This window comes from Poecilia reticulata, chromosome 18 (assembly GCF_904066995.2).
Source record: "Poecilia reticulata chromosome 18, P_reticulata-male-v2, whole genome shotgun sequence".
NCBI classification, from domain to species: Eukaryota; Metazoa; Chordata; class Actinopteri; order Cyprinodontiformes; family Poeciliidae; genus Poecilia; species Poecilia reticulata.
The window spans coordinates 6,301,254-6,314,670 of record NC_088847.1 but is presented as its reverse complement, the minus strand read 5'-3'; the positions used below and the strand labels follow the sequence as shown (position 1 = coordinate 6,314,670).

General features: G+C 39.4%; 1 protein-coding gene across 1 annotated transcript; it reads left to right on the top strand.

Annotated features, from left to right (window-relative positions):
- The first annotated feature begins 7,349 nt into the window (after nucleotides 1-7,349).
- On the top strand, nucleotides 7,350-11,821 carry LOC103472759 (uncharacterized). The gene is made up of 7 exons (XM_081599941.1): nucleotides 7,350-7,360; nucleotides 7,477-7,738; nucleotides 7,862-8,050; nucleotides 8,171-8,266; nucleotides 8,387-8,522; nucleotides 8,626-8,778; nucleotides 9,749-11,821. The coding sequence occupies exons 1-7, from the start codon at nucleotides 7,350-7,352 to the stop codon at nucleotides 9,790-9,792; spliced, it is 891 nt and encodes a 296-aa protein (XP_081456067.1). The 3' UTR covers nucleotides 9,793-11,821.
- Nucleotides 11,822-13,417: the final 1,596 nt, after the last annotated feature.

The window sequence follows — 13,417 nt, the reverse complement described above, 5'->3', positions numbered from 1 at the left end:
AGGCCCAGCCGAGTTGCTCATACCCCATGTGTGCTTCTACATGGCTTTTTTGTTTGTGGTTTCAAAAAGCAACAGTCTAATGGGTCAACCCCACCTCACTTTTCCAGCCGTGACATTTGCCGCACACCTCCTGAGCGTTGAGTTAACACTGCAGCAGCGCTAAGTCAGTGGTTTAGTTCTTCAGCACCTAAACTACTGGTTCAAGTTTACATGCAAAGAAAAGAAATCAACAGTACATGAGTTGCAAGTGCAAGTTGGACAACAGCTACATCTTCAGAACGGCTTTTCTGTCAGACTTTGTGATGGAGATGAATTATAAGCAGAGTAAAGAAGAAACATTATAATCAGGAGTTAAAGTGTTACTAGGCTGAGGTGGAATACAGATTCCATTCAAGCGAAATATAAATGACATTACATGTGAAAAAGTGGGGTAAAAAAGAAATCAGAGCGCTAACACTGTCCCAATACAAAAGACTGTTGTATATAATATGGAGCTTTAGCGAAAGTGCAGACTGGAAGACTCCGCCCCCTCCGTTCTCCCATCGACGTTATGCTCATATCCGACCTCAGCGCTGGACCTCACCCGGCGCGTTCAATCAGCAATCAGGCTCTGCATAAAAGGATCCACACCCAAGCCGTCAGCCGCTTCCCAGCTGCGTTCAACGCACCACCTCCCCTTCTCCACCCACATCCTTCGGCTCTAGGATGGCACCCTTTCCCGACCACCACCACCAGTGTCGGGCCCCGGGGGAGAGTATCCCTAATCAGTTATCGGGATGTTCATCGAGTTCACATCAAATCTCAGCTCAAATTAGCGCAAAACAACTGTTATTCATTCCTGTCATTAAATCTTTTAATTGTTCCCTTTTGTCCGTCTGAGTTTCTCCAGATTGAACTAGTTTTTCTTACTTTGTGAGCTGGCTATATGTTTCCACCATTATTTCTGATGTGAATGGGCTTGATATAACAGATATCTTATGGGTTATTTCCTCCTTACTTTCCAAGATATTACATACTTCTGTACAGACCTATTGTTTTGAGGGAGTTCCCAAATGTTCACTTAATCTATGCTGAACAAATGATCTAATTTGATGCGTCGCTCTGCGTACTTCAAATGACACTTGGACAATAAAAGAAAAAAAAATCTAGATTTTTTTTTTAAGTAGGCTGAAAAACTACTGCTTTATTTCTACTATGTTTTTAGATTAAAGAAAGTTGACCAAGTAAACTTCTGTGAGATAGAATGTGAAAATATTCTATCTCACAGACAGAATATTTTCTATCTGTGAGATAGTATTATGCGACATCCTGCGTAATCACATACGAACAAAGAAAACTTCTTAGTGTTTTCTTAGTGAAATATCTGACATAATCCCATCTTTGAAACCTTTAAGAAGTAAACTCACCACATAACATACCGCACCTGTACAGTTTCTTTCACTCCCCTCATTCTTTACTGTAGCGTCTCCTCCCTGTATGTGAGACTTAAATAGTGGTCACACATTTACCTGAGAATCAGAGGACACTGCGAGTCATACCTGGGAATAAAACTAGCCCTGTTCAAGGAATTATCTTTTGCACTAAGGAGAATAAAATCTATAGGTAGGTTACAAGAGCAACCACTGTCTGTTTTGAATTATTATTTTACAAAGACTGTTTCAACCATATAGAGATAGAACTGTTAAACGCTGAAATGTAACACTAACCCTATCGTTTGAAATTTTTCAGGCATATAAAAGTGTAAAAAGTCATTATTTGTCAACTAATTTATTTCTTTGTTCATACATTGTTTTCTGAGTTGCACTAATTTTGTGTGTCTATATATATATGCTATCAGACAGGTAGATTTTGTGGAACAGATTCTACAAATATGGCACAAAAACGTTCTTTTCACTCCAAGGCTGATGAGTGGTTGTTAGGGTTGGATGGGATCATTGACTGTCAAACAACTGTGTTTAGTATATTAAATCTTAAGCTCAACAGAAACAACCCAAGAGATCTTGATGAAAAGTACACACAACTCAGTTCTTAATATCATGCTTTCTCTTCTTTAACATCAATGACTGCTTGGAATCTGTTGTGGTAGATTCCATAAAACCATTACTATGATGGTAAAACTGCCGGTTCTTTGCAAAACGTCTCCAGCTCCAGTGAATTCCTGGGCTGTCTTCCATAAACTGAATGTTTGAGCTTTCCCCAGAGTGACTCAATGACATTGAACTCATTAGACTGAGATGGCCACTCCAGAACCTTCAGTTTGTTCTGCTGTAGCCAATGACAGCTGAACTTGTCCTTGTGCTTTGGATCGTTGTCGTGTTGGATTGTTCAGGTACAACTCATGTGCAGCTTCCAGGCTGATGAGAGAAAATGTTCCTCCACTATTTTCTGATAACATGCTGCATTCATCCTGCAGTTCATTTTGACCAAGTTGGGGCTCACACAAACTCAAAATATCAGTCATACCCCTCTGTGACTCGCAGAGGGGTGTCGAAAGGAACGGTGTGCCTTTTGTCACAGGCCTTGGTGGAGAAAAAGTTCAGCTTTGGTCAAATCGATACAAATGACTTGGTTTCAGAAATTTTGATGCTTCTCTCTGTGCTGTTTGGCGTATTGTAAGCAGGGTGCTTGGTGGCTTTTGCGTAGTAATGCCCATCTTCAACTATGAAGTTTGTTCTTCGTCAAGTACCTCATTACTGTGCATCTTGAAACAGTTGTTTTCTTAAGAGGCCTGAATTTCAACTTAAGTTGTTTCTGGTATTTTCTGTAAATTCTGAAACATTTAATTAGACTTTTTTTCACAGACTGTCAGTAAGAAAATATATTTATAAGAAAATAATAACACATTTAAATATTTTTACTTTGAAAGAAAATCTCATCTCACATCTAACTGAAGCTACTTTTGTCCTTACATTACAATGCTTAATTAAATTATCTTCTCTTTCCTGAAGGCATGGATAAACGACTGATTCTCATTGTTCTGTTGGTGACACTATCCTTGGAATTTATGGTCATCCATGCTCAGGGCAGTATTGCAACTACAGCAGCATCAGCCAGCAATGCAACCACAGTAGCATCAGCTAACAATGCAACCACAGTAGCAAGAGCTAACAATGCAACCACAGTAGCAAGAACTAACAATGCAACCACAGTAGCATCAGCTAACAATGCAACCACAGTAGCATCAGCTAACAATGCAACCACAGTAGCAATAGCTAACAATGCAACCACAGTAGCATCAGCTAACAATGCAACCACAGTAGCAAGAGCTAACAATGCAACCACAGTAGCAAGAGCTAACAATGCAACCACAGTAGCAAAAGCTAACAATGCAACCACAGTAGCAAGAACTAACAATGCAACCACAGTAGCATCAGCTAACAATGCAACCACAGTAGGAAGAGCTAACAATGCAACCACAGTAGCATCAGTTAACAATGCAACCACAGTAGCAAGAACTAACAATGCAACCACAGCAGCAAGAGCTAATAATGCAACCACAGTAGGAAGAGCTAACAATGCAACCACAGTAGCATCAGTTAACAATGCAACCACAGTAGCAAGAACTAACAATGCAACAAAAGTAACATCAGCTAACAATGCAACCACAGTCGGAAGAACTAACAATGCAACCACAGTCGGAAGAACTAACAATGCAACCACAGTAGCATCAGCTAACAATGCAACCACAGTAGCATCAGCTAACAATGCAACCAAAGTAACATCACCTAACAATGCAACCACTGTAGGAAGAGCTAACAATGCAACCACAGTAGCAAGAGCTAACAATGCAACCACAGTAGCACCAGCTAACAATGCAACCAAAGTAACATCACCTAACAATGCAACCACAGTAGGAAGAGCTAACAATGCAACCACAGTAGCAAGAGCTAACAATGCAACCACAGTAGCAAGAGCTAACAATGCAACCACAATAGCATCAGCTAACAATGCAACCAAAGTAACATCACCTAACAATGCAACCACAGTAGCATCAGCTAACAATGCAACCACAGTAGCAAGAGCTAACAATGCAACCACAGTAGCAAAAGCTAACAATGCAACCACAGTAGCAAGAACTAACAATGCAACCACAGTAGCATCACCTAACAATGCAACCAAAGTAACATCAGCTAACAATGCAACCACAGTAGGAAGAGCTAACAATGCAACGACAATAGCATCAGCTAACAATGCAACCAAAGTAACATCACCTAACAATGCAACCACAGTAGGAAGAGCTAACAATGCAACCACAGTAGCAAGAGCTAACAATGCAACCACAGTAGCATCAGCTAACAATGCAACCACAGTAGCAAGAGCTAACAATGCAACCACAGTAGCAAAAGCTAACAATGCAACCACAGTAGCAAGAACTAACAATGCAACCACAGTAGCATCACCTAACAATGCAACCAAAGTAACATCAGCTAACAATGCAACCACAGTAGGAAGAGCTAACAATGCAACGACAATAGCATCAGCTAACAATGCAACCAAAGTAACATCACCTAACAATGCAACCACAGTCGGAAGAACTAACAATGCAACCACAGTAGCATCAGCTAACAATGCAACCACAGTAGCATCAGCTAACAATGCAACCAAAGTAACATCACCTAACAATGCAACCACTGTAGGAAGAGCTAACAATGCAACCACAGTAGCTAGAGCTAACAATGCAACCACAGTAGCACCAGCTAACAATGCAACCAAAGTAACATCACCTAACAATGCAACCACAGTAGGAAGAGCTAACAATGCAACCACAGTAGCAAGAGCTAACAATGCAACCACAGTAGCATCAGCTAACAATGCAACCACAGTAGGAAGAGGGAACAATGCAACCACAGTAGCAAGAGCTAACAATGCAACCACAGTAGCATCAGCTAACAATGCAACCACAGTAGCAAGAGCTAACAATGCAACCACAGTAGCAAAAGCTAACAATGCAACCACAGTAGCAAGAACTAACAATGCAACCACAGTAGCATCACCTAACAATGCAACCAAAGTAACATCAGCTAACAATGCAACCACAGTAGGAAGAGCTAACAATGCAACGACAATAGCATCAGCTAACAATGCAACCAAAGTAACATCACCTAACAATGCAACCACAGTCGGAAGAACTAACAATGCAACCACAGTAGCATCAGCTAACAATGCAACCACAGTAGCATCAGCTAACAATGCAACCAAAGTAACATCACCTAACAATGCAACCACTGTAGGAAGAGCTAACAATGCAACCACAGTAGCTAGAGCTAACAATGCAACCACAGTAGCACCAGCTAACAATGCAACCAAAGTAACATCACCTAACAATGCAACCACAGTAGGAAGAGCTAACAATGCAACCACAGTAGCAAGAGCTAACAATGCAACCACAGTAGCATCAGCTAACAATGCAACCACAGTAGGAAGAGGGAACAATGCAACCACAATAACATCAGCTAACAATGCAACCAAAGTAACATCAGCTAACAATGCAACCAAAGTAACGTCAGCTAAAAATGCAACCACAGTAGGAAGAGCTAACAATGCAACCACAATAGCATCAGCTAACAATGCAACCAAAGTAACATCACCTAACAATGCAACCACAGTAGCATCAGCTAATAATGCAACCACAGTAGCATCAGCTAACAATGCAACGACAGTAGCATCAGCTAACAATGCAACCAAAGTAACATCACCTAACAATTCAACCAAAGTAACGTCACCTAACAATGCAACCAAAGTAACATCACCTAACAATGCAACCACAGTAGCATCAGCTAACAATGCAACCAAAGTAACATCACCTAACAATGCAACCACAGTAGCAAGAGCTAACAATGCAACCACAGTATCATCAGCTAACAATGCAACCAAAGTAACATCACCTAACAATGCAACCACAGTAGGAAGAGCTAACAATGCAACCACAGTAGCATCAGCTAACAATGCAACCACAGTAGCAAGATCTAACAATGCAACCACAGTAGCATCAGCTAACAATGCAACCACAGTAGCAAGAGCTAACAATGCAACCACAGTAGCAAGAGCTAACAATGCAACCACAGTAGCATCAGCCAGCAATGCAACCACAGTAGCAAGAGCTAACAATGCAACCACAGTATCATCAGCTAACAATGCAACCAAAGTAACATCACCTAACAATGCAACCACAGTAGGAAGAGCTAACAATGCAACCACAGTAACATCACCTAACAATGCAACCACAGTAGGAAGAGCTAACAATGCAACGACAATAGCATCAGCTAACAATGCAACCAAAGTAACATCACCTAACAATGCAACCACAGTCGGAAGAACTAACAATGCAACCACAGTAGCATCAGCTAACAATGCAACCACAGTAGCATCAGCTAACAATGCAACCAAAGTAACATCACCTAACAATGCAACCACTGTAGGAAGAGCTAACAATGCAACCACAGTAGCTAGAGCTAACAATGCAACCACAGTAGCACCAGCTAACAATGCAACCAAAGTAACATCACCTAACAATGCAACCACAGTAGGAAGAGCTAACAATGCAACCACAGTAGCAAGAGCTAACAATGCAACCACAGTAGCATCAGCTAACAATGCAACCACAGTAGGAAGAGGGAACAATGCAACCACAATAACATCAGCTAACAATGCAACCAAAGTAACATCAGCTAACAATGCAACCAAAGTAACGTCAGCTAAAAATGCAACCACAGTAGGAAGAGCTAACAATGCAACCACAATAGCATCAGCTAACAATGCAACCAAAGTAACATCACCTAACAATGCAACCACAGTAGCATCAGCTAATAATGCAACCACAGTAGCATCAGCTAACAATGCAACGACAGTAGCATCAGCTAACAATGCAACCAAAGTAACATCACCTAACAATTCAACCAAAGTAACGTCACCTAACAATGCAACCAAAGTAACATCACCTAACAATGCAACCACAGTAGCATCAGCTAACAATGCAACCAAAGTAACATCACCTAACAATGCAACCACAGTAGCAAGAGCTAACAATGCAACCACAGTATCATCAGCTAACAATGCAACCAAAGTAACATCACCTAACAATGCAACCACAGTAGGAAGAGCTAACAATGCAACCACAGTAGCATCAGCTAACAATGCAACCACAGTAGCAAGATCTAACAATGCAACCACAGTAGCATCAGCTAACAATGCAACCACAGTAGCAAGAGCTAACAATGCAACCACAGTAGCAAGAGCTAACAATGCAACCACAGTAGCATCAGCCAGCAATGCAACCACAGTAGCAAGAGCTAACAATGCAACCACAGTATCATCAGCTAACAATGCAACCAAAGTAACATCACCTAACAATGCAACCACAGTAGGAAGAGCTAACAATGCAACCACAGTAGCATCAGCTAACAATGCAACCACAGTAGCAAGATCTAACAATGCAACCACAGTAGCATCAGCTAACAATGCAACCACAGTAGCAAGAGCTAACAATGCAACCACAGTAGCAATAGCTAACAATGCAACCACAGTAGCATCAGCCAGCAATGCAACCACAGTAGCAAGAGCTAACAATGCAACCACAGTAGCATCAGCTAACAATGCAACCACAGTAGCATCAGCCAGCAATGCAACCACAGTAGCAAGAGCTAACAATGCAACCACAGTAGCATCAGCTAACAATGCAACCACAGTCACATCAGCCAGCAATGCAACCACGGCAGCACCAAACACACTCCCGGCAGTGGTAAGAAACAGAAAAAAATAATATTAAGAGACTCCCAAAAAAACAAAATAAAAAGTCGACAATTAGGTTTATTGTAAAATTATTACAGTGCAATATTTAAAATGTATGTTTTAACCGTTGTAGGCTAGTATTTCTCGACAAGAATGTGGCTCCTCCAAGCTCTGTTCAGCTGAACCCAAAGAGTGCAATCCCGCTTCTGGAGACTGCTATTTCCTTTCTGCCAAGCAACAAAGTGGCCAAAAGTACGACTTTGAGCTCTCAGGACAGACAACAGGCTACATTGCTGCTGGTGTGTCAAATGCTGCAATTCAGGTAGTGCATTTTTTTCATTTTCATTTTTCATTTTCATATTAAAATGTTAAGAAATCCAAGCCAGAGCACCATTATAGTTTGAAAAGATGGAAAATAAAATAATGTTATGTTTTTCAACAGACTACCAGTTTCAGAGCCTACGTCTGCGCTAACCATAATGGTGCTGTCCGTTTCTTCACTGGCTTCATCAATAATCTGGTTTTAAATCTCACAGGGGTGAGTTAAGTTTTTTTATGATTAGTAGATGTAGGGATATATTTATCAATTTGTGCGACACAATGTTTGCATGGACATCAATGTTTTACTTTCAGTTAATTAAACTGTTTCTCTCTTCAGACGCTGGACTCAAGCAATGAGCGGGGATCGGTCAACTCAGGCAAAATCCAGTGTACATTTTCAGCTGTTCTACCTGACACAATTACACGAGCAGCAGATTATGCTTTGTCTATTACAACTGGACCTTACAATGCCAGTAAGGAATCACTCTCAGCACTTGAACAATTTTCCTGTCGCTCAGAGAGTATTTGGTAAATCATTGGTATTAAAGTTAGAAATCTTCTTCCATATTTTCTTAGGTTCTGGGCAGCCAGGAACAGCAAGCCTCAGAATACTAACGCCTGTCATAAGCCTCTCCGACCCGACCGCCAACGCCACCAATTTGCTGAGCAACAGCACTAACAGCACTTCGTCTGCTTACCCGGTCACACACACACAGTCATTCTTGCCAGGTAAGCTAATGGCAGTGGAAAGTAGGGCTTTGATGTGTCAGATGACACATCAAAGTAAGGTTGTCTATAGTTTGATATGGGACTTCTAAAAGTTTGCAGAGGTTCAGCCAGATGCCTGACTTAAATCAATCAGAGAAATAAAGACAGAGCTAAAAATTAGGGTGATGAGGAAGAGGCTCTCCAAACTCAAAGACCTCAATGTTCGTGAACTAAGGTGAACTGGCAAAATGCCTGTGGTGACATGGAAAAAAATGGAAATAGTCCTGTTGACTTACCATTGTATGAACTAGGCAGATTGATATGTTTTGTCGACAGAATAGAATTTTTATTGTCACTGCAACATTGGACAAATAAATGTATGTGCAATTCTCCAGACAAAAACAATATCTCACTTAAAAAGATATTAAATAATTAATTCTACTGCACTTATTACCTAATAAAAAGTTAGTTGAAACTAAAATGGACATAAAAACAGAACATGGACACCGTTTTACATGAGTCCATATTCTGAAAGATGCTTGCCACATTTCTTATTGGAGACAAACTACTTAGTGGAAAAAATTGTTTTAATCTATGTCTGCCAGGAGTATAACTAATTGATGAAGCAGAACTGGACCCTGCAACGTGATCTCATTAAGCTGCAGGTTGGTGACTTGAATTGGGCTGAAGACAATAGAGCCTCTTTAAACATCTCACAGCTGATAGAGAAGGCAAACTTCCCTCAGACTGATGTCAGAGACCGGTGGATGGTTACAAGAAGCATCTCACCAAAGACCATTATAAAAGGAATAGAGTGACCTAATTATTTCTAGTGACTATATGCCAAGGTGTCAAATCCCCTCGATGAGTTTTGTTTCCAAGGCTCTGTGCAGGACATATTTTTTAGTAGTTTTCTAAACCTGCTAGCTATTGATGTAAAAAATATAAAAAAAATGTATGTCTATATTTTTTTTTGTCTTCTCCTCTGTAGTTCTGCTGGTCACCGTGTCAATGCTGGCTTTCACAGCAGTATGAAGCAACTGACCTCCACCACTACACAAGAAAAAAAACAGACTTTTTCAAGAGTCCAGCAAGTTGGCAAGATTTTTACCAGCATATCTCATCATTCCTAACAGCTTTTGGGTTCAAAGTTCTGGTTACCTTTGAAGCCCATTGTACTGGTGCATGTTGAAAATTTCTAATCTGACTTCTTTTGACTTTATGTAATTGTATTCTTTGTTGTAATTGTGGTGTTATTCTTAAATTATGAAGTCTTTACTGGCTGATGTGAATGGGCATGTTGATACAAACGAATGTTAAATGTGGTACCAACATTTGGTGAAGGTAATTTATTTGCACAAAATTTAAATAAATCAGTGATTCTTGAGAATAGGGACAAAACAGGTCCTATGGATAAAGCACAAAATTTGAATAAAATATACACAAAATATAATTTTTTCAAATATCTGACTAAACTTACCTGGGTCATGTGAGCACAAAAATTTATATTTTCCAGGTATTTGCTGAATATTTTTTTTATTTTAAACATTGTAGTCGGTGGATGATGCCTGTAAAAGCCCTTGTCCAGGAGCAGAACTCAATACATTATAATAGCTTAAAACAAATAAAGAAATACTAAAATTATATATTATGACAATTAAGTATAAGTAGTCATATAAATAATTATAAAAGTATCAATAAATTGAATTAAAAATCTTTTTTATACATTTTCCAACTCCATTGAAATTTGTCCCTAGTTTTTGTCAACACCGTCAAAAATGAAATGAATGTAAAAAAATCAGGCATTATTGGGGGGCACCAGAATTTCTGAGGACCCGGTGACCACTTTCCTTCTCTTCCTTTGCTAAGAGGGCTAGTTAGCGCTGGCTAGCTTAAGTTATTCTTTAGTTTTTTCTTCTTTTTATTCCTAAGTTGTTTGTCACAACTATGATGTGTAAACACCCTAATTGAGAATTTACTAAACTTTGATGAACTTTTGAGAAATAAAAGCTTCATTTTGGTAAAATGTAAAGATTTCATGGACCTGATGAGTTACACTATGGCCTCCTTCAGAATAACATCATATAAATTGAGATAGTTTGGCATTTTGTGAACTCCATCAGAGTTTTTTTAACTCTTTCAGTGAAATTGTTGTCAAATCTCACTTAAATGTGCAATTTATTCATTTTAATGTATTTTACATAAATTGCGTTACTTCACATGTATCAAGTTTTTCATTTTACTCACTAGTTTGCCACCACCTTCAGTTCTGTGTCAACTCCGTCAAATTGACTTTTTGTTGTTTTTTTGTTTTTTGTTTTAAATAATTATTTTGTTTCTTGAGAAGCATCTGTCTGTAAAATTAGTAAAAATATCACTAATAGGATATTTTAAAAATCATTTTATATTTATTTTTGTCAGATGGTGATGACAAAGTTCTGGGTCAGGTCGATTAAAAATCTAATTTTTAAAAAAATGTTGCCACTGGGAGCCTACACCTTAGCATCTTTACTTTTCCAAAACATTATTTGTCATATTTGCAGACATAAGGTTGAGAAATAATTAAAAAAAATATATGGGAAAATTAAAACCCATTTTGTCCCTGTTCTCACTGTGCTTCTTAAGGAATCACTTGGTCCAACAGTTTTATTCTGTTTTTAACAGTGCACTTTCTTTAAACATTTTCCACTTCTGTTGAATTTTTACATGATACCTTGGACAACGGGACATATTTACACTTGGCCTGGCATATCATCCAATCCATGTCAGGTTACAGGTGTCTCTTATGAGTGAAAGGAATTACTAAACAGTGCACTTGCCCTCTACTCTTGGATGCTGATCCATCCAAACAATTCAGTCGGATGTTAACAGTTCTCTTTTTTGCCTGCGCAGTAAATTCTGCAGTAACTTCTGCATGATGCAAAAAAATTGCAGAGGGCAACTTCCTGTGAACAATCCATGGTAAACTATCATTGGTATTATTGCAAAATAGAATACATTTGAAGCAACAGCAACGTGTTCATGATAAAACTACCTCGATTATTAAAATTCCTTGAGGAAAATTTATCTGCCTCGAAGCTTTGTTAAATTATGTTTTATTGTTTAGCGCACCGGGACATTATTTGCCTTGCACAGTGTACTCACTTCCGCCTATGAGTTGTTGACGAAAGCTGCTGGTTCAAAGCGAAAGGTGGGAAGAGCGCTGCAGGAGTATTTATACAGGTAAGCAGATAGAGTCAACACGGCGGGCGGCTGAGTAGTTGATACTTATAGTGTAGTGTAGCTTTAAAACACACAATAAATTTCATACCATCCCGGTCTAAACAAACGGGTGACGGAGCGCATCGCGGCGGTGCGTAACTGCCGGTATATGAGTTTCTGAGTGTGATGAACAAAGGTGACAAATCCTGTCGCTAACATGAACACAAATGCTATAACTGGCTGGGCAAAGTGAGAGTTTGTCTATTAAACTGAAGATGAATACATAAACTAAAAGCTGGAGTACAGACATTTTTATAAGCGTATGAGCCTGCCTTTTTATTATTGTATATAATTTCATATTTTTGTATAACTTTTCTTCAGGTTAAGTTAGATAGTGAGCTATTGTTAACAGGTTAATTTTCTAAACTACAGAAAAGTAACTGTTAGGGATGTTAAAATATGAAAAATTGGACTGAAATTGATATCCAATAGTAACACTAGTGTTATGTCAGATTTACCAATATTTTATTTTTATTTTTTTCCCATTACTCGATTAATTGTAAGAATGATCGATAGATTACTTGATTACTAAAATATTAGTTTACAACAGCCCTACTTCTCACTACATTCAGTCATTCATCCATTAAGAAACATGTTCATACCCTGATGGTGGCAAGCCTCTGAATAGTAGCCAAAGCTGCCCTGTGGCAGACTGATATAGGCAAGGCTGCCATGCATCTGCATTACCAGGCCCTCTGACCACCACCAGCAGGCAAGGTGAGTGAAATGTTTTGCCCAAGGACACAACAACAGAGACGGATAGTGGAGTTCAAACCAGCAACCCACCCACTATGGGACGAACTCGTACCAGCATTGCCAAAATCGCCACCATCAGTGAGTGACAGACAGAGTAAACAGGAAGTACTGCGTAATCAGGGATTGAAGTTAAACTAGATAAAGGTGGTCTCTAGGTTGATCCTCTTCAGAGATTTTGACTTCAGTTGACTTTAATTCTCTGCGATGTAAAAGTAGAGGAATGGATTGTGTCCTTTTATCGGCGATTGTTTTACCCACAGAACCACATAGAGGGGAATCCTCTGTAGACTGGTAGCAGGGGAGAGTGATGTCAAGAAGTGTGCAAATCTGCGGTAGCAGAGTGAGTAGGATTACTCGCACAAATCTGATTATCTAAATTCACAATGGGGAAAGAAGGTTTTTCTGTATACACAATCCTATAATTGTATGCAACCTTAAGCTGATAAGGTTGAGAGTTGGCACAAAGTGGCGAGCACAGTCGGCACTTTAAGTGTGACAGTTGTGTGGTGGCTACCCTGATAGTGAAGAAATTGGACTATGCACCCAACTAGCTCATCAGACTTGCTAGTATCCATATGGATTGTGGGAAATGAAGGTATCTCACGAGGAATGTTCACAGACAGTAAGTGGTATGAGTCCAGGT